Below are 19147 nucleotides of genomic sequence, written 5' to 3'. Positions count from 1 at the left end.
CACTGCACTCTTTGGAGTTAAGGTTGTGATCAGTAACGTAGGAATGGGCAGTGGTGGTGCTAATGGGAGGCCCATTGTCTTCTGTTCCATTTAAAGGTAAATGTTCTTCGTGTGTGACACCTAGCTTGTCCAGTTTCTTAAACTGTTTGCCTAATCGTGTTGGCGAGCCCAGTTTTAAGTTGTTGGGGTAAGGGGGCCTTCGTGTTCGGATGATGGTACCGTTTTGAGCAAGGTATACTGATCCGTTGATGTTACTGTGGCTGCTGATGTTGGGTATGCGATTGCGCTGGACGTCCGGTCCGCTGTCTTCTCCTGTTGAAGTCGTGTCATGCTCTCGATCCAACACCAGTTTGATTCGCTTCTTTTTGCCAGTCTGGAGATCAGAGAGAAGAATTATTAACATAAATCAGCTATCAAAGAAAAACCTTTCACTAATTGGGAATGGTAGAGACCAGGGGCCATATTCACAAACAATTTTATCTTATCATTAGGAGTCCTCCTAGCTTCAAGTTTCTTAACATTTATTATTAGCCTCAAGATTTTTTTGTGAATATGGCCCTAGCTGAGTAAAACATCAAACTCAATCTTGTGTGCACGCCGAGTAGACAAGCAAACTGACCCCCCAACACACATGGTCTCAATGTCATAGAAAAACACACATAGAGATACTGTTTTTGGAAATGGAAACATGAGAAGATTGAAGTACAAACAAACAATCTTAAGAAACAGTTCAGGGTTGGTAATGTAGGTTCACTCAAGAGAAGGAATTTGAAAAGCACACCAGAATTGAGTTCGCAGTTGGAAAAGTTCCAAAACACACCAATATAAGAGGAAAATCAGGAGTCAAGTGGGAATCACTCCACGGCAGAAGTCAGTTAGGTCTTACTTGGTCCCTTTTTAGAAAGCTGTTGAATCTCCTGAGTCAGAATCTGCATCAGTTACTTCCGTAGTACCTCCGGTTCCCGACTGCCGTGAGCGACTCCTAGAGCCGCTCTCAGATCCGGAGCCACTGCCGGAGGTTATGGCATCCTCATCCACCTCTGTAATTGGCGAGAGGCCTCCAAACGTCTCGTCTGAACTTTGAACGCTGCTTTCTGTGGCATACGGTGTTCCTCCACTTTCTGGTGCTGAGATTACACTTGACCTCCGTGATGCTGATCCATCGCTCATCTCACTGGCTGACTCTCTGCTCTCTGCTGTTTCATCCTCCTCTTCTTCTTCTTCTTCTTCTTCTTCAACTTCAGAAGCTTCTTCCTCCTCGCTTTCCTCATCAATGGTGTCCTGGGAGGATCGGGTAATGATGCTCTTGCGAGAGCGGCGGCTTCCTCCTGCCGATCTGGAGCTTGTGGAGCTTCTCTCACTACCGGACATGGAAACGGCATCTGATCCAGCGTCATCCGATGCGGCAGATCCGCTCACTTCTGTGCCAGATGCCTCTTCAGAGCCACTCCCTGAGCCTATCTCACCACTGCTCTCCTCAGCTGATGACCTTACTGAAGAAAGGGCCGAAGAGCCCTTAGAGCTGCCACCTGATCCGCTGCCACTCGGAGTACCACTTGCACTTCCGGAAACACTCCCACTTCTGCTGCTCCGCGTTCCTGCACTCGAACGCTCTGAGGAACCCTCAGTGCGGGATGATTTCATTGAAGAGCGAGCAGAAGATGGCTCTGATCCGGATCCTGACTCTTCCGTTCCTTTAGACTCTTCTTCAGATTCTTCCTCAGACTCCTTTTCCGTGGCAGAACTCCTCTCAGCACTGGACTCTTCCTCGGTTCCGGATTTTTCAGTCCCAGATCCAGACTCTTTTTCTGTTCCTGAGGTCTTTCCAGACCCTGACTCTTCCTCCGAGCCGGATTCCTCCTCTGAACCTGACCCTTTCTCGGTTGCTGACTCTTCCTCAGTATCCTTTTCGGTTCCTGACTTCTCAGTCCCAGATTTGGATTTACTCTCTGCATCAGATTCGTCTGGTTCTTCTGGCTCTGATTCAGAATCAACTGTGCTCTCATTGGCATCATCTCTGTCCAGATCCACTTTCAAATAATCCTTATCATCAGAGGAGCCTGCTACGCTGCTCCTCTCAGACGATTCCGCCTCATCCGAGCCTTTCTTTCGGCTCTCTGCCTCTGATCCGCTCCCACTGGCTTCTGGCTCACTGACACTGATTGACACTTTTGATTTCTTGTCTTCTCTCTCTGACTCGGCCGCAGAGTCCTTCTCACTTGCAGAACTACGACTGATGCTGCTCTGTGATTTTCTTCTAATTTGCAGCTTGTTTGCGAGATTAATGCGTTTCAGGACTTTCCCAAGTCGACTCCTGGCTGGGGTCATGCCATCAACGGAAGCTGATGCCCCACCCGTCAAGCTCTCTTGACTATCGATACGACGTGCAGATGTCAGCTTGGCATAATCTTTGTCTTTCTTTCCTTTCCCAAACATCATTGGGAAAATCTTGGCCTTCTTCCATGGGGAGGTAGCTTCAGTTTTCTTCCCAGCAGCGAGGAACTTGCTGAGCTTCATGACGGATTTCAACCTCTTTGCAGCTTTGGATTCTTCACCTTCAGCCTCTTCTGGCTCCTCAGCAGGAGCCTCTGGCTCTGCCTGTTCAATCTCATCCTCTGGTGGGAAATCCTGGAATCCCACACGCTTTCCACGCCCACGACCTCTCCCTCGCCCACCTCGCCCTCTTGCCCGACCCTGTTGTGATATAATTTCCTTTAAAACAGTCTTATCAATTACAGGTTACTACTATTAAACGGCCAAACTCTATATTAAATGATACTTGAAATGAAAGTGATTTTGACAAGATTATGAACAAGTGGAAAATGAAGTAACTGCACCATTTCCTTCAAACGGTCTGTGAATGAATGTGTAAGATTACCTCTGGCCCACCATAGTAATATCCTTCGTCTTCCATGATGGCCTCTCCGTACTCATCATACATGGGTGTAATCAGCCTCCTGCGGCTGCCATAGGGTGGATAGGGATCATACCTGGATGTAGGAATGGAAATATTACAACATGTGAGCATACTTCACAGTTAATGGGTAAATGAGTTAATAAAGTATTAAAGTTCACAGTTGTGAAATAAGCTAAATTTTTGTATTAACTTTTTTAAAGCAAGGTTTTTTCAACATTTAAAAGTCTGTCTTGACAAATGTTTCTCCTCTGATTTATTTTTAAATGAAGACATGCAATGTTTATTTGAATTTAAAATATAAAATTGAAAAATTAATTTAAATTTTAAAATTTGAATAGCAATTCTGCATGCTTTGTGCTACCTCAATTCAATTCAAATTCATCTGGAATCTTTTGTCAGTTCTCACTCTACTGTTGTTGTTTTTTTTTTACTTATAGGGCTGTCACTATAGAAGCCGTTTCTGCCATTGAATAAAAAAAAAAAAAACTTTTTATCTCACAATTATGACTTTATGGCTGTCACATAATGGAATCCCATTTCCACCACTGAATAAAAATAATAAATGACTAATTGTTTATTTCACAATTCTTTTTTTTTTTCCAAATTGTGATATAAACTCGCAATTGTGAGTTAAAAAGTCAGAATTGCGAGACTGACTTTTTTTCTCAGAATTGCGTGATATAAACTCGCAATTGCAAGACAGTCGCAAGCCCCGAAACAGTCACATTTCTGACCTCTGACGAGATATAAACTCACAATTCTAAGAACATATCAGTTTTCCCCCTCTCAAAATTGTTTTTTTTTTAACTCGCAATTCTAAGAAAAAACTTGAATTTGTAAGAAAAAGTCAGAATTGAGTTTATATCTTGCAATTTTGACTTGATAACTCACAATTGTGAGTTTATATTATGCAATTCTGAGAAAAAAAAGTCAGAATAGCGAGTTTATATCATGCAAATCTAAGAAAAAAAGTCGATTTTACTCAGTGGCAGAAATGGGCTTCCATATGTCACAGATCAGATCTGATATCCAAGACACCTATTTCAGTTATATCTGACAAATACTAAAATATAAATAATATATAAAAATATATAAATAAACTTTATGCATGGTTCTAAGTCGAATTTCAAACCTAACATAAATTCTGAGTATTTTGGGGAGATATCTCCAACAGGTTTGAAAACAGGTGAGGCAAAACAGATGCCTCATTACACTTGCAATCAACATCAGCCCATATGTAACTCCACCCACGCAGGACAAACAGCCCCTGTGATCCAGGGATTAAAGGCTAAACCGCCATTAAAGATTCCTAAGCTCTCTAAATAGCCCTGGATCTTCAGCAGGCCGGTTCTCTCTGATAGCAGGTGCAGTTCAGCCTGACAGAAGTGCAACATTTATCTTCCCCACTCTCTCCCTTGATGTCTGCGAAATCAAAGCCATCCTTCTTTTCCAAAGGCCTTGACTATGGACAAAGAAACCTTGACATTCAGAGGAATTGGATAAAAGTTTGAGGGACTTCTCAAGAAAAGAATTCTCTTTTCAGCATAAAATTGATATTAGAAATATTACTGACACAATTTATGAAGCAATTTCTTTAAATGTCATACTTCTAGAAGATGAGATGTAAACATGCCTACTGCTAAGATTAATGAACAGGTGTTTTGCTTCATATCTTGTGTATTTTAGCACGACTGGAATTCTGGATTGACAGATTTGAATTATATATTTTAAAATGTTAAATAAGACCTCAAAAAGTCTATCATCAGAGATCTTGATGTCTTGATCTGGATGTTAAAGCACATTATCTGTTCTGTTGTGCTCACAGTTAACGCTCAGAGCACTGCAGAGGCCTTTAAGACCATCTGCTTCTCCACTTGCTACAGAAAATCGAATGACTCTACCGAACGTAATAGAGGATGGCATTACACTTGAGTCTGATCTCTGAAAGTCCTACTAGCAAACATGCGGCTCACGTCTTAATGAATCCACTGAGCTTAGCTAAAGATGGCTGTGTGGAGGTGAGGGCATATTAATCTCATCAAAGCTTCCAGCATCTCTTCAGATGAGCTGACGTTAAACCATGCAGTTCAACATTTGCAACATTTGCAAGAGCATCTGTTCCAATAGTAAAGCTGTTCCGATGGTACATTACGTGTCAATTTGAGAGTGTTTACACCTCTTTCTCTCGCTTCTGCTGTCTCCTTCTGTTTGCACACACAAGATGCTCAATTAGTGTATTATGCTCACTACAGACATCTTGGTCTTTTAGCCTGAAATCACACGCCTGAAACTGGAGAGCCTGTTTTTCCTCTGGTTGGATTTTATTGGGACTCAGGTGTCTTGGTATCATCAAAACGATTGTGAAAATTGTAATTGTGAAAGGAGGAAAAGTACTGAAGAAGTGATCAAGGATGATTGAAATTCGAAGGACATGGGAGACAGACAAGAGAGAAACAGAGCTATAGGGGCAGAAATGACATACTTCAGCTTTAAGAGAGGATGTAAAACATCTGAAATACACAAACAAAGACACGCTAGCTTTGTATAGCCTCTGAAACTCACCCTTGATCGTAGCTATAGTAGTCTTGAGTATAGTAATCCTGTCCAGGGTCGATACCCGATTCCATGGAGAGAGCCTAAAATACAAACATAAAGACAGGTGTCAGACTTCATCTTCACACAGGCTACTAAAATTAGTCAGGGTTTGGTGCACAATTGATACACTCGATAACTTTTCTAGTACACTGTGTGCTTGTTTAGTCTTTAACTTAATTTAAACTGGGAATGCAAACATCTAGACTACCATTCAAAAGTTTGGGGTCTGTAAGATTTGAATGCCTTTTTTTTAATAGCTCACATTTACTTTATGAAAAATTACAATAAAACAGTAATATTGTAAAAAGGACACTTTTCTATTTTAATATATTTAAAAATGTAGTTTAAATGTCACTTTTGATCAACTGTATGTGTCCTTGCTGAATATTACTTACTAAAGTATTAAAGGATTAGTTCTCTCCAGAATAAAAATTTACTCACGCCCATGTCGCCCAAGACGTTCATGACTTACTTTCTTCAGTAGAAAAAGAAAATTAAGTTTTTGAGAAAAACATTCCAGGATTTTTCCTCTATTTAGTGAAATTCAGTGGGAATCAATGGGTTGAAGGTCCAAACTGCAGTTTCAGTGCAGCTTTAAAGGGCTCTATACGATCCCAGCCGAGCAACAAGGGTCTTATCTAGCTAAACGATTGGTCATTTTCTAAAAAAATAAACATTTCTGTCATTTTTTAACCACAGATGCTCATCTTGCACTAGCTCATCTTCATGTATTAAGTAGTCATGTTGGAAAGGTCACTGATTATCTATGCAAAAGTACCAGTGTTTACAAAGCAAACATGCAAAGAAAGCCAAACGGCATTTACAAAAAAGGTAAAGCAATGATTTTGAAGCTGAACATGAGATTGAGTTTTATTTTTTCAGATATGACACGAAATGAAAGAAAGATATGAACATCTTTTAATTCAGGAGTGAACTAATCCTTTAATTTCTTTAAAAAAAAAAAAAGCATTTATGTACAAAAGAAGAAATAGTCTTGTATTTTGAAGGGACTGTTTACTCAAACATGAAGATCCTGAAAATTTACTCACCCTTATTTTTAAATTTTAGCAAATAATGAATTAGATTTTGGTCTGTTTCTCACACAAAGCTATTATATGTGACCCAGGACCACAAAGCCAGTCATAAGGTTTAATTATTTGAAACTGAGATTTATACATCACCAGAAAGCTGTCTAAATAAGCTATCCATCGATGTATGGTTTGTTAGGATAGGAAATTATTTGGCCGAGATAATACTATTTGCAAATCTAGAATCTGGGGGTGCAAAAAATCGAAATATTGAGAACATCGCCTTTAAAGTTGTTTAAATGAAGTTCTTAGCAATGCATATTACTAATCAAAAAGTAAGTTTTGATATATTTATAGCAGGAAATTTCCTAAATATCTTCATGGAACATGATATTTACTTATTATCCTAATGTTTTTTGGCATAAAAGTAAAATCGATAATTTTGACCCATACAATGTATTTTTGGCTATTGCTACAAATATACCCGTGCTACTTAAGACTGCTTTTGTGGTCAAGGGTCACATATGGATTCATAAAACCTTCACCAGTCTTCATCCGCTTTCATTGTATGAATAAGAGCTGCTTGGACATGTTGCTAAACTTCTACTTTTTATGTTGTGTGGAAGGTTTAAATGAAGGATTAGGCATAATATTTGAAATTTTGGGGGGGGGGGGGTGAACTGTCCATTTAGGGTTATTTAGCGCTTAAAGGCCCTATGAATTTGCCTGATGAGTGCAGTTTTTTCTAACAGTTCATAACAGTTTTTGTGTGACCTTAAAACTAACACTAACACTTCAATGTTTGTCATGGAGTCTTTAAAAAGAGATAACAAAACATCTTTAGTAACAATAGGAGGATTTGTCAAGACACAAGAAGAAAAACTAAGGAAAGGCATGCAGAAAAACAGAGATGCTACCTCAGGCCGGAGCAGAGAGGGTCTCAACAGCTGCTGCTGCTGCTGGCACAGACACAAAGAGAAGAGAGGCAGAGGAGAAAAAAAGGTTTGACACTAAGGGAGAATACATGAGAGGCAGCGCAGAATAAAAGACAAAGACAAAGAGAATACCAAGAAAAGATGTCGCTGCATACATTTAAAAGGAATGATCAGACAGAAAACATGACAGCACAAAGATGTGCATGAAAAACAGGAAAGAGGGCGAGAAAGAAAAAAACAAGCTCCTGGTGCGAAAGATAATGGCAGAGATGCAGATGAGGGGAAAATGTTCCATCTTAAGAAGTAGACCCAACTTTAAGAGCTAAAGTGCTTGAAAGGTCAGAAAAGGTTGTGTTTGACAGCATGCATATGCAACCTATATGCATTAACTTCGCAACTTAGACATTGACGTGACATGTTCTCCCTGCCGACTATGCGTACAGGCAGAACTGAGAAAAGACATGACTATTCAATTTACACTCCTTAGTGGGGTGCAAATGTAAGTTTAATGGCAAAGTTTCAATTGCTCCCTTCATCTCATTGTGATTCCAGTGTAAGCCTCTCACACGGAACTATTGCCAGCCTGAAGTGACAAGGGAACAAAGCACTCTTACCATTAATTTATTAAAGAAAATTCCTATGTATAGAACTGAATTTTTACATTTTAATTCAAATCTAAGAGGTGTTTGCTCATGCAAAAGCCACCAACATGATTCCATGATGAGGTATTATTCACATTCATGCAGGAAAGGTTTCATAGTTAGAATTAGGAGTTTCAACAAAACCCTAACTCTGAGTGACATAAACAGTGATCAGATCAAAGAAGATGTTATAAAAAAGACTTACCTCTCTGCCAAAACCACGCCTGCTAAAAGAGACAGAAAAAAACATGATTATACAGAACAACATGTAGCTAGAAATGTGACATCTGTTGACTAGCTAAGTGATTTTAGATTTGTTCTTGTAGAGTTTGACTCACTTTTATTGTACAGAAAGCATTTCAACACTTCGTGTCCTCTCTTATCACTGGACCAGAATGAAAACACCGTATTTAAATGGAAAAGCACTTGAAAGATAAAAATGCACTCAGGGAAATGGGGCAGATAGTCCTGACACAAGCAGTTTTACCTACAAGGAAGACTTCACAAGCACGTTAATCTGCGTTTTCAAAAAAAAAAAAAAGTCATTTTCTGATGAATGGTAAACCAACATGTGCACACATACGCACACTCATACACAGCCGCTATTTAATGCAGTAGCTATAAAACTGTCCTATCGAACACTAACAAAATTTCCAGGAAAGTTACATTTGAGGGGTCTCTCAAGGGCCAACAGCGAAACCCACTAAGTGATTAAAACACTGTGACAAATGAGCAGCATGTTGTTCCGAGTGTGTGTGTGTACCTGGTATTCCCTATATTATGAGGACCAAATGTTCCCATAAGTATAGTAATAAAAGTTCATTTTGACCTTGAAATTTTTTGGTCTCCATTATACAGAGTGAAGTTTTTTGAAAATCTAAAAATAAAGAGGTTTTGTGTGAGGGGTAGATTTAGAACAAAGAGAGAGAAAAAAAAAATCTCAGAAGCATCCTCAAAACAATCCATAGACTGAACCTTACTAAAAAATAAAAAAAATAAAAAAAAATAAAAAAAAAAATAAAACACTGGACAGGTTTTTTGAAAATGACCCCATGAATATGTTTTCTGAAGCAAGTCATTTTCTGATTAATAGTAAGCTAACATGTGCACACACTCACGCACAACCTATTTTTAATGATGTAGCTATAAATTGTCCTATCATGCGCAAACAAAATTTCCAGGAAAGTTTCATTGGAGGGGTCTCTCAAGGGCCAAAATGAACCCAACTAAGTGATTAAAACTCTATGTTAAAATAAATAAATAAAATACATTTAAAAAGACACTGTTTTTAACAGGTTTTATGAAAATCACCCCATAAATAAGGACGCAGATTAACACATAATGAAATTGCAGAAAGTGTGTGAGCAATAGGTTTAGAACAAATAGAAAAAAAAAAAGGAAAAGTCATGGAACAAAATCGTCTATTTGAAGAAGCGTACTCAAAACAACCCAAAGGTGAATAAAAAATAAAATAAAATAAAATAAAATAAAATAGTGGACATGTTTTTAACAAGTTTTATGAAAATCAGCCAACAAATAAAAATGCAGATTAACACAATAATATGCTTTCTGAAGTAAGTCATTTTCTGATTAACACGTGTGCACATACTCACACAAAACAATTAGTTTTTAAACAAAATTATCACACAACGTGTACTAAATCTGAAGAAGCGTCCTCAAAACAATCCAAAGGTGAATAAAATAAAATAAAATATAATAAACAGACACTGTTTTAAACAGGTTTTATGAAAATAACCCCATAAATAAAGATGCCGATTAACACATTATTATGCTTTTTTTGATTAATGGTAAACAAAAACATGCACACAATCTAAAAATGTAGAAAGTGTGTGAGGAGTAGGTTTAGAATAAAGAGAAAAAAACATAGTTTTGGAACAAAATTGTCCCATTCAGTGAACTACATTTGAAGAAGCGTCCTCAAAACAATCCAAAGGTGAATAAAATAAAATTAAATAAAATAAAATAAAATAAAAGGCTTTATGAAAATCACCATAAATAAAGATGCAGATTAACACATTAATATGCTTTTTGAAGCAAGTAATTTTCTGATTAATACTAAACAAAAACAAGCACACAATCTAAAAATGTAGAAAGTGTGTGAGGAGTAGGTTTAGAACAAATAGTTTTGGAACAAAATTGTCCCACAAAGTTAACTACATTTGAAAAAGCGTCCTCAAAACAATCCATAGGGTAAATAAAAAATAAAATTAAATAAATAAATAAAATTAAATTAAATAAAACTGTTTTAAATAGGTTTTATGAAAATCACCCCATTAATAAAGATGCAGATTAACACATTAATATGCTTTTTGAAGCAAGTCATTTTCTGATTAATAGTAAACCAACACATGCACACAATATAAAAATGCAGAAAGTGTGTGAGGAGTAGGTTTAGAACAAAGAGACAAAAAAAAAAAATAGTTTTGGAACAAAATTGAACATGAAGAAGCATGCTCAAAATAATCCATAGGGTGAATAAAATAAATAAAATAAAATAAAATAATATAAAATAAAATAAAATAATATAAAATAAAATAAAATAAAATAAAATAAAATAAAATAAAATTCTTTTTGAAGTAAGTCATTTTCGGAAGAATAGTAAACCAACACATGCACACATAGTCACGCACAACCTATATTTAATGCAGTAGCTATAAATTGACCAATCATACACTAACAAAATTTCCAGTTTCATTTGAGGGGTCTCTCAAGGGCCAAGTATGAAACCCACTAAGTGATTAAAACACTGTGACAAATGAGCAGCATGTTGTTCTGAGTGTGTGTGTGCGTTATTGGCTATAGTTTTGAAACAAAATTGTCCTATAAAGTGAACTACATCTGAAGAAACGTAGTTAAAACTATTCACAGGGTAAGTCTAAAATTAAAAATAAAATGAAATAGCCACTGGACATGTTCTTAACAGGTTTAGTGAAATTCACCCCAAAAATAAAGATGCGCAGAGTGGTGTCAGAGGGCGCACATTCTGTCTCACATGAATAAGTTATGAAACATCTCTGTCAAACACACGCAAACACGTCTCTCTCACATATAATGAATGAGAGTGGCAGATGAGTGATGTGGGACATGTGCGTGTGTGTGGAAGGAAAGTGACGTCTCTTTTGGTGTTCCTCAGAAACAGAAAGGCTGGTTCTCAACAGAACAGACCTGCATTCTTGTGGAGACTGTTGCGTGAGACTACCTTGAACGAACAATCTTGGAAGGACAGGAGGACACATAATGCATCAAAAACATCAGAGTAAGATCTATTTTTAATAGACAACGTATTGAGATAAAGTACTTTCATTTTCTAATAGAGCAGGAGAGATTAGTTTTATTTTGTGGGGTGAATGAAGCAGGTAATATGAAAGGAAGGAGGAAGTGACACAAACACAGAAGAGAAAAAAATAATTAGGGTTAGTGATATCAATGGCAGAGTAATCGATTGATTAATTCAATTTATCCAAACCTCACTGTCTGTGCTTTCATGTGAATATAGAGCCGTTCCTCTGAACTTACAAACAAGCCCTGACACATCCACATAACATCCATTCAGTTTGCACATAAATGATCTAAGTTTAAATATCACCCTTTGCCCGGCAGCTTGATTGACAGGTGATCTGACCAATCATAACGCAGTATCTACGAAGGGTCAATTCTGAGATACAAATTTGTAGTTGCCTTTTTTATTTTCCATACTGATTCTACCTACAACTATAGAATAGACAACAAAGCATTGAAAATATAATCGATATAATCAAAGATGACAAATTGTTGTTATTTATGTGTTCTGAGGCAGATGATTTATGTGCAAACTGAATGGATGTTGTGTGGACGTGTCAGGGCTTGTTTGTAGGTTCAGATGAACGGCTCTATATTCACATGACCTGCTCAGCAGGATGAAAGCACAGACGGTGAGGTCTAGAGAAATTTAATTAATCAATCGATGAGTCTGCCGTTGACATCACTAACCCTAATTCTCTTTTTTCTCTGCTGTGTTCGTGTCTTCCCCACTTCCTCCCTCCTTTCATATTACCTGCTTCACCGCACAAAATAAAACTAATCTTTCCTGCTCTATCAGAAAATAAGAGTACTTTATCTCAGTACTTTGTATCTTTTAAAAAGAGATCTTATTATGGTGCTTTTTGAGGGCATTTGTAATAGCAAATTAAAATGTAATCTGATATTGTATAAATTATTTTGATGTGTTTATCACTGATCACAGAACATTTCTCATGAAGATGTATGTGTTCTCCTGTCCTTCCTAAATTCTTCATTCATATTTATGTCGGTATCTCACAGTTTTGACTTTTTTGTCAGGATTGCAAGCAAAGTGAGAATTGTGAGATTAAAACAAAAAAATCCAAATACCTTTTATAAGTTTTTTTTTTTAATTCCAAGGCTTTCATACGTAAGTGTAATTTCATTTCGATTCTATGTAATTATTCTTTTTTAATTTTTTTTTGTGTTTGTGTGCATTTCAAAGGTGCACTAACTATGGAAGCCCATAAAAAGTAAAAAAAAAAGAAAAGGTAATTACGACTTTTTATTTCAGAATTGCGAGACATAATCTAGCAATTCTGAGAAATAAACTCAGAATTGCAAGATATAAAATTTGTTTTTTTTTATCAGAATTGCAAGTTAATATTCCTAAATTGTGACATTGTTTCGCAATTATTAAGTCAGAAATAAACTTAGAATTCTGAGAAATAAAGTCAGAATTGCAAAATATAAACTTAGTTCTGACTTTTTTCTCAGAATTGCAAGTTTATATCTCACAGTTGTGACTTTTTTTCCCAGAACTGCAAGTTTGTTTCGCAGTTCTGACTTTATAACATGCAATTGTGAGATAAGTCATAATTGTGAGATACAAACTTGCAATTCTGAGAAATAAACTTCAAATTCTGAGAAAAAAAAGTCAGAATTGCAAGATGTAAATTTAGTTCTGACTTTTTTCTAAGAATTGCAAGTTTATATCTCACAATTGTGACTTTTTTTTCCCAGAACTGCAAGTTTGTTTCGCAATTCTGACTTTATAACATGCAATTGTGAGTTAAGTCAGAATTGTGAGGTATAAACTTGTAATTCTGAGAAATAAACTCGAAATTCTGAGAAAAAAAGTCAGAATTGCAAGATATAAACTTAGTTCTGACTTTTTTCTCAGAATTGCAAGTTTATATCTCACAGTTGTGACTTTTTGTCCCAGAACTGCGAGTTTGTTTCGCAATTCTGATGTTATAACACGCAATTGTAAGTTATTAAGTCAGAATTCCGAGACATAAATTTGCAATTCTGAGAAATAAACTCGAAATTGAGAAATAAGTCAGAATTACAAGATATAACTTAGTTCTGACTTCTTTTCTCAGAATTGCAAGTTTATATCTCACAACTGTGAGTTTTTCCCAAAACTGCTAGTTTTTTTTTTTTTTTTGCAATTCTGACTTTATAACATGCAATTCTGAGTTATTAAGTCAGAATTGTGAGGCACAAACTCGCAATTCTGAGAAATAAACTCGAAATTCTGAGAAATAAAGTCAGAATTGAAAGATAGACTTAGTTCTGGCTTTTTTCCCAGAATTGCTAGTTTGTTTTGCAATTCTGACTTTATTACATGCAACTGCAAGTTAAGTGAGAATTGTGGTATAAACTCGCAATTCTGAGAACATAGTCTTTTTTCCTCCTCACAATTGTGAGAAATAAAGTCAGAATTCACAGTTCTTCACATACTTCACACTTTTTTTTCTTGCAATTGTGAGTTTGTATCTCACAATTCTGACCTTATTTCTTGCAAATGTGAGTTTAATTTATGCAGTTCTAAAAAAAAATAAGTCAAAATTGTGAGTTTGTATCATGCAATTCAGAGAAAAAAAAAGTCAGAATTGTGAAAAAAAGAATCGCAATAAAAAATAAATCATTTTTTATTCAGTGGCAGAAACAGGCTGCCATAGCTAACACATCAGAACCAAAGATGAGACATTAGCAAATCGGTGTGCATTTGCTTATGGGATGATGACAGATTTCAACCAGATTTTTCGTTATGGATGAGGGAGACGCCATCTGCAGACCCCTGCTGAGATATTGTAGGAGCTGTTTGTCTGAATGGAGAGACATTGACTGCACGCCTGATGGGGTGAATTCAGCAGGGAGCGGCGGAGCGAACGTCCCCCTGCCATGTGCCACATAAACGATTAGCTGTATTGTTTAATCTCTACGTGATTCTTGTCTGCTTGAGTTTCTGAAAGGGCAAAAACATCCGCGGGACCGATCCGAAACAGGAGAGCTTCAGGAGGTCTGGCACTCTAGACAGCTTTTAAAAAGGCTTAGTGAGAGTGAAAGAACAGGGGAGAGAGATAGAGAGCGAGATATATAAAGAATGACCTGCTTTTAACCTTCAAAACCAACCTTATTTACTTGCTAAATGCATGCTCCTAGTTTTGTTGTGAATGATTCACCAGTGCTCATTATTCTAAATAAAAATGTCTCTTCTGAATCTTTAATCAAAAAGTAATGACCTGCTCTTCCTCTGAAATGACCTTCCTTTTCCATTGACATTACTTAGGCTGTGCAGGGTAATATGATTGAATTCATTCTTTTTCTTTTTTTCTGATTATATTAAAATGATCAAACAAAATCTGATCTTTAATTATAAGGCCCATTCTAATCAAACTTGATAACAATCTCTGTCACCACATTCGTCAGCAATGAACAATCCTCTAAAAGTCACATGGAGTTGACAGCTCCTCACACCAACATTCACCTGCTAGACAGCATGTGCCAGCAGTTAAACATTAAATATTCACAACCAGTGACGGTCAGTTCAAATATTACTTTGATTCATCTGATAAAAAAGTAATTTTATTTCATATATTCCACTGGTAAAACATTATTCCACTTGCTCAAATATTCTTAAAAATGTGTAAACTCATGGCATACAAATGAATGCATGCTATGCACATTGTGCAAAAAACTATAGAAATGTTAAACATAAATAAAGAATATAAATATTATTAAAAAAAATATTCACTACCGTTCAAAAGTTAAAGGTCAGTAAGATATTCCAGTGCTCGCATTTATTTGATCAAAAATTCTGTAAAAGCAGTAATATTGTAAAATATTAAAACAAATGTTTGCATTTTAAAATATTTGAAAATGCAATTTATTCCTGTTATGTCAAAATTGAATTTTCAGCAGCTGTTACTTCAGTCTTCAGTGTCTCAAGATCTTCCAGAAATCATTTTAATATGCTGATTTGCTCAAAAAACAAAGAATTTTGCTGCTTAATATTTAGGTGTAAACCAGGATACCTTTTTTCAGGATCCTTTGATGAATAGAAAGTTTGAAAGAACAACATTTATTTGAAATAGAAAGTTTTTGGAATAACAAAAGTCTTCAGTAGTGTTTTATATTTCAAAAAATCAAGACAAAAACATTGTTTGTCTGCTTTTTGAAATCAACAGAACAGTTTAAATCACTACATTAAAAATAAAAATAAAGAAAAACTGTTTAGAGGTAGAATTTTCTACGAACACACACATTCACTCCTCTGATCAAAGTGTCTATTGACTGCGAATTCTTTTTCCTATACATTTAAAAGAGCTGTTCTTTTAAAAATATTGCTATTTGATCATGGTTGTAGGATTTTATTGTCCAAAAAATTATTATAGCATAATGAATTCCTGAAATCAAATTCTTTACTCCCTTTCTTTGTATTCTATTTGATTGATGCAAATGCACAAGCATCCAATCAAAGAAGTACTTGAAGTTTAAGGACAACTTGCTCATAACATAAACACAATAAAACCTAAATTATTCACTGAGGAAAAACACCTCTCAATCATACTGAAGACATCTACATGAAACTATACACTTTTGACCTGAGTATTTTATAAAGTGCTCTCAAAGTAAAGTGCCCTCGAAATTATACATGAAAAAGTAAGTAAAGAAACAGAGAGAGGAGGTGTAGGAAATCAGATATGAAATGTGTTCCAGAGTTCACTTAGAAATGAAGGGCTGAGGTGGGCGGAGTCTCTCATTCCACTGTGATTGGTTGATTTAAGAGCTGAGCAGATATGTCTGATTCTGATTGGCTGCAGTCTGGCTCTTTTAGTACAACTGTCGTGGAGTCTTTACTTCCTCCATCGCAACTGCTGTCCTTCACATCAATGTTGTCGACGGATCTGCCCGTGTTTTTGAGGATCCCTTTTAGTTTAGGTGTAGGAGTCGAAGACTCAACGGGGGGTTCGGGAGACTCAATGGGAGTTGGGGTTGGAGGCGGGGTTAAGTCCTGTTGCAGAGGTGGAGGAGAAAGAAAAGAGCGGGATGAGCCAGTAAGAGAAGATGGCGAACTTTCCGGAGAGTCCGATATGAATTCCAATGTGATCTCACAAGTCTCCACCGTCATGTAATTGGATATGCTGGAGCTGAACTTCCTCAGGACGGGTGGAGTCGGCTTCTGAGCAATGGGTGGTGGAGTCTCGCCGTCACCCCCTGTAATGATAATACAGGGTGGGATGTCCTTCCCAACAGAAATTGGACTGGATGAGAACATGATGGCGCTTAGCAATGGGTCGTCCGGATCTAGAGATGCGTAAGAGTCACGGCTCTGTCTTGGTGTCCGTTCAGCTAAAGCTTGCTGCTCAAACTGTCTGGCTTGTTCTCGAACCGACAGCTTTGTTTCTGTGCTTCGACCACTTTGGTCTACGTCAGCATCAAGTTCTTCCCTGCTGTCCTTAAGCCCCGCCTTGAGCTCTTGCTCCTCCCATTCAGTGGGATCCCAGAGCGCCTGTCGGCGCAGAGCATCGTAAAGCCCTCGCCCTCGCCCTCGAATACGGGATGGTAAGGACCAAGAAGTCATCTGACTGACAGGGCTGGTCGGAGACGGGACGCCACTGTCCAAAAACCCTAAAAACCCACCGACCCTTTGCACCTCCGAGTTGGGCTCGGGACTACTTGACGCTCCATCCTGGAAAAGCGGATTTTGTGTGGTGAGCGGCCGTTCATCTGACAGGAAGGTGATGCTGCTTTCCGACTTAGGCAACTTGTCAAGCAACTTTCCGTTTCCGGCACACAGTTTGTGAGCGGTGATAGCACGAGAGGCGAAGTCTCTTATGAGACTCTGTCGATCCGCCTCCTCGATTACAGACTTTCTGCGCCTTCTGCAGCCCACGAGAGAAAATGAAAGGACAGAAGATTGAAGCATGTGTGGAAAGAGACAGGGAGGAATTGAGGGAAGAGAACAGCCATGGGAGGACAGAGCGCTAATGACCCACTACACAAAATCCTTCACTTTAATAGGCTTTGAAAGAGCTAGGCCAAACAAATTTGAGCGCGATTTTACTTTTAAAGCAAATACTCTAAGTCAAGACTTCTGAAACAAAACCAGTCTTAAGTAGCACGGGTATATTTGTAGCAATAGCCAAATATACACTGTATAGGTCAAAATTATTGACTTTTCTTTTATGCCAAAAAATAATAGGATATTAAGTAAAGATCATGCTCCATGAAAATATTTTGTAAATATATGAAGAATTAATTTGTGATTAGTAATATGGGTCCCACTTTACATTAGGTGGCCTTAACTACTATGTACTTACATTTAAATTAATCATTTGGTACAATGTAGTTTTTGTGTACATACATGTTTTTACATTGTACTTATATTTAAAAAAAAAGATATGCAATTACATTTGTAATTAATTTCTGTAATTACCACTGTTGACCCATCCCTTACACCCTAACCCACCCTTACACCTACCCATACAACCAAACCTGTCCCTAACCCTACACATATCCCACCTTAATAGAAGCAAAAGTGTTTTGTAATGCAATATGACCACATCGATTACATTGTACTTATTTTTGATGTAAGTACATAATAGTTAAGGCCACCTAATATAAATTGTGACCGTAATATGCATTGCTAAGGACTTCATTTGGACAACTTTAACAACTTTCTCAATATTTCGATTTATTTGCACCCTTAGATTTCATATTTTCAAATAGTTGCATCTCAGCCACATATTGTCCTATCCTAACAAACCATACATCAATGGAAAGGTTATTTATTCAGCGTTCAGATATATGCACTGATCCTTATGACTGGTTTTGTGGTGCAGGGTCACAAATAGCCTTAAAAATAGTCTTACTAATACTTCAGAAGACATTATGCTAAGTTTGAATTAGAATATAAAATTTATTATTAGTTCTTATTTGGAAAAACATATTACAGTTATTACAGGAATTAGTTTTCATGATGAATATTCACTTTTAAACCAATAAAATGCTCATTTTTGATGGAAAAGATGTTTAAAAGACAGCTAATGAGCTTCTTCTTGGTAATCATAGGGTATACTGGGCTGGTGTAAAGACACATTTTCTTCAAAACCACATTTGCTGTTTACTGTGCACCTGAAAAATTGGTAAAGGCTTGATGCAAAAGGATAATATTTGATATGATAATAATTAACTTCTCCATTTGTTGGCATGACTTGGCTAGACTTAAATGGCTATTATGATATATATTATGATATATATGTATGTATGTGTGTCAACATAGTAAATACTCACCATATTTATAATGAAAACATTTAAATGTGTTATTAATAATAAAATATACATATCACATTATTATGGGATCTCCTTCAAGCAGTGTATTAAGCTCTCAGATTCTTTTATTATTATAGTTTTATGTATTTTTAAAATTATCATTTGAATGACTGGGTATTTATTGAAAAAAAAAAAGTACATTAAATTATTCTATTTTTTAAAATAAACAAAATATGGCACAAACATTGCCGAAGTGATTGTGCTGAACAAATATTTGTACCAATTCTGGAAGTCTTTTGCTCTAATGCTGCTGATCCTTTTACTCCTCACCACCTCATACATTTATATGACTTTAAATCAAAACAAACTACTTTTATGATTCTTTTCCCATAAAATGTGCTGCTCCATCAATGTTCAATAAAAAGACCTTTTTATTTTTCTGCACTTATACTGTACATTAGAGCAGCG

At 36.7% G+C, this 19147-nt stretch overlaps 2 protein-coding genes across 2 annotated transcripts in view; both read right to left on the bottom strand.

Annotated features, from left to right (window-relative positions):
- Positions 1–237: 237 nt before the first annotated feature.
- Positions 238–19147, bottom strand: part of pcdh15a (protocadherin-related 15a) — a 213659-nt gene continuing 194749 nt past the window's right edge. The window contains exons 30-35 of the mRNA XM_073834580.1: positions 8322–8343; positions 7458–7496; positions 5480–5553; positions 2879–2990; positions 887–2694; positions 238–373 (exon numbers count right to left, since the gene is read on the bottom strand). Coding sequence (XP_073690681.1) covers positions 898–2694; positions 2879–2990; positions 5480–5553; positions 7458–7496; positions 8322–8343 — 2044 coding nt within the window. The 3' untranslated portion in view covers positions 238–373; positions 887–897. The remainder of the gene's footprint in view (positions 374–886; positions 2695–2878; positions 2991–5479; positions 5554–7457; positions 7497–8321; positions 8344–19147) is intronic.
- Positions 15920–17333, bottom strand: LOC141325752 (protocadherin-15-like). Its single transcript, XM_073834492.1, has one exon. It carries the CDS (start codon positions 17331–17333, stop codon positions 16164–16166), a length of 1170 nt encoding a protein of 389 aa, XP_073690593.1. The 3' UTR covers positions 15920–16163.

The sequence above is a fragment of the Garra rufa genome, chromosome 2 (genome assembly GCF_049309525.1).
Source record: "Garra rufa chromosome 2, GarRuf1.0, whole genome shotgun sequence".
Lineage (NCBI taxonomy): Eukaryota > Metazoa > Chordata > Actinopteri > Cypriniformes > Cyprinidae > Garra > Garra rufa.
The sequence above is the reverse complement of the archived record's forward strand: the minus strand, read 5'-3'. Positions and strand labels throughout refer to the sequence as shown.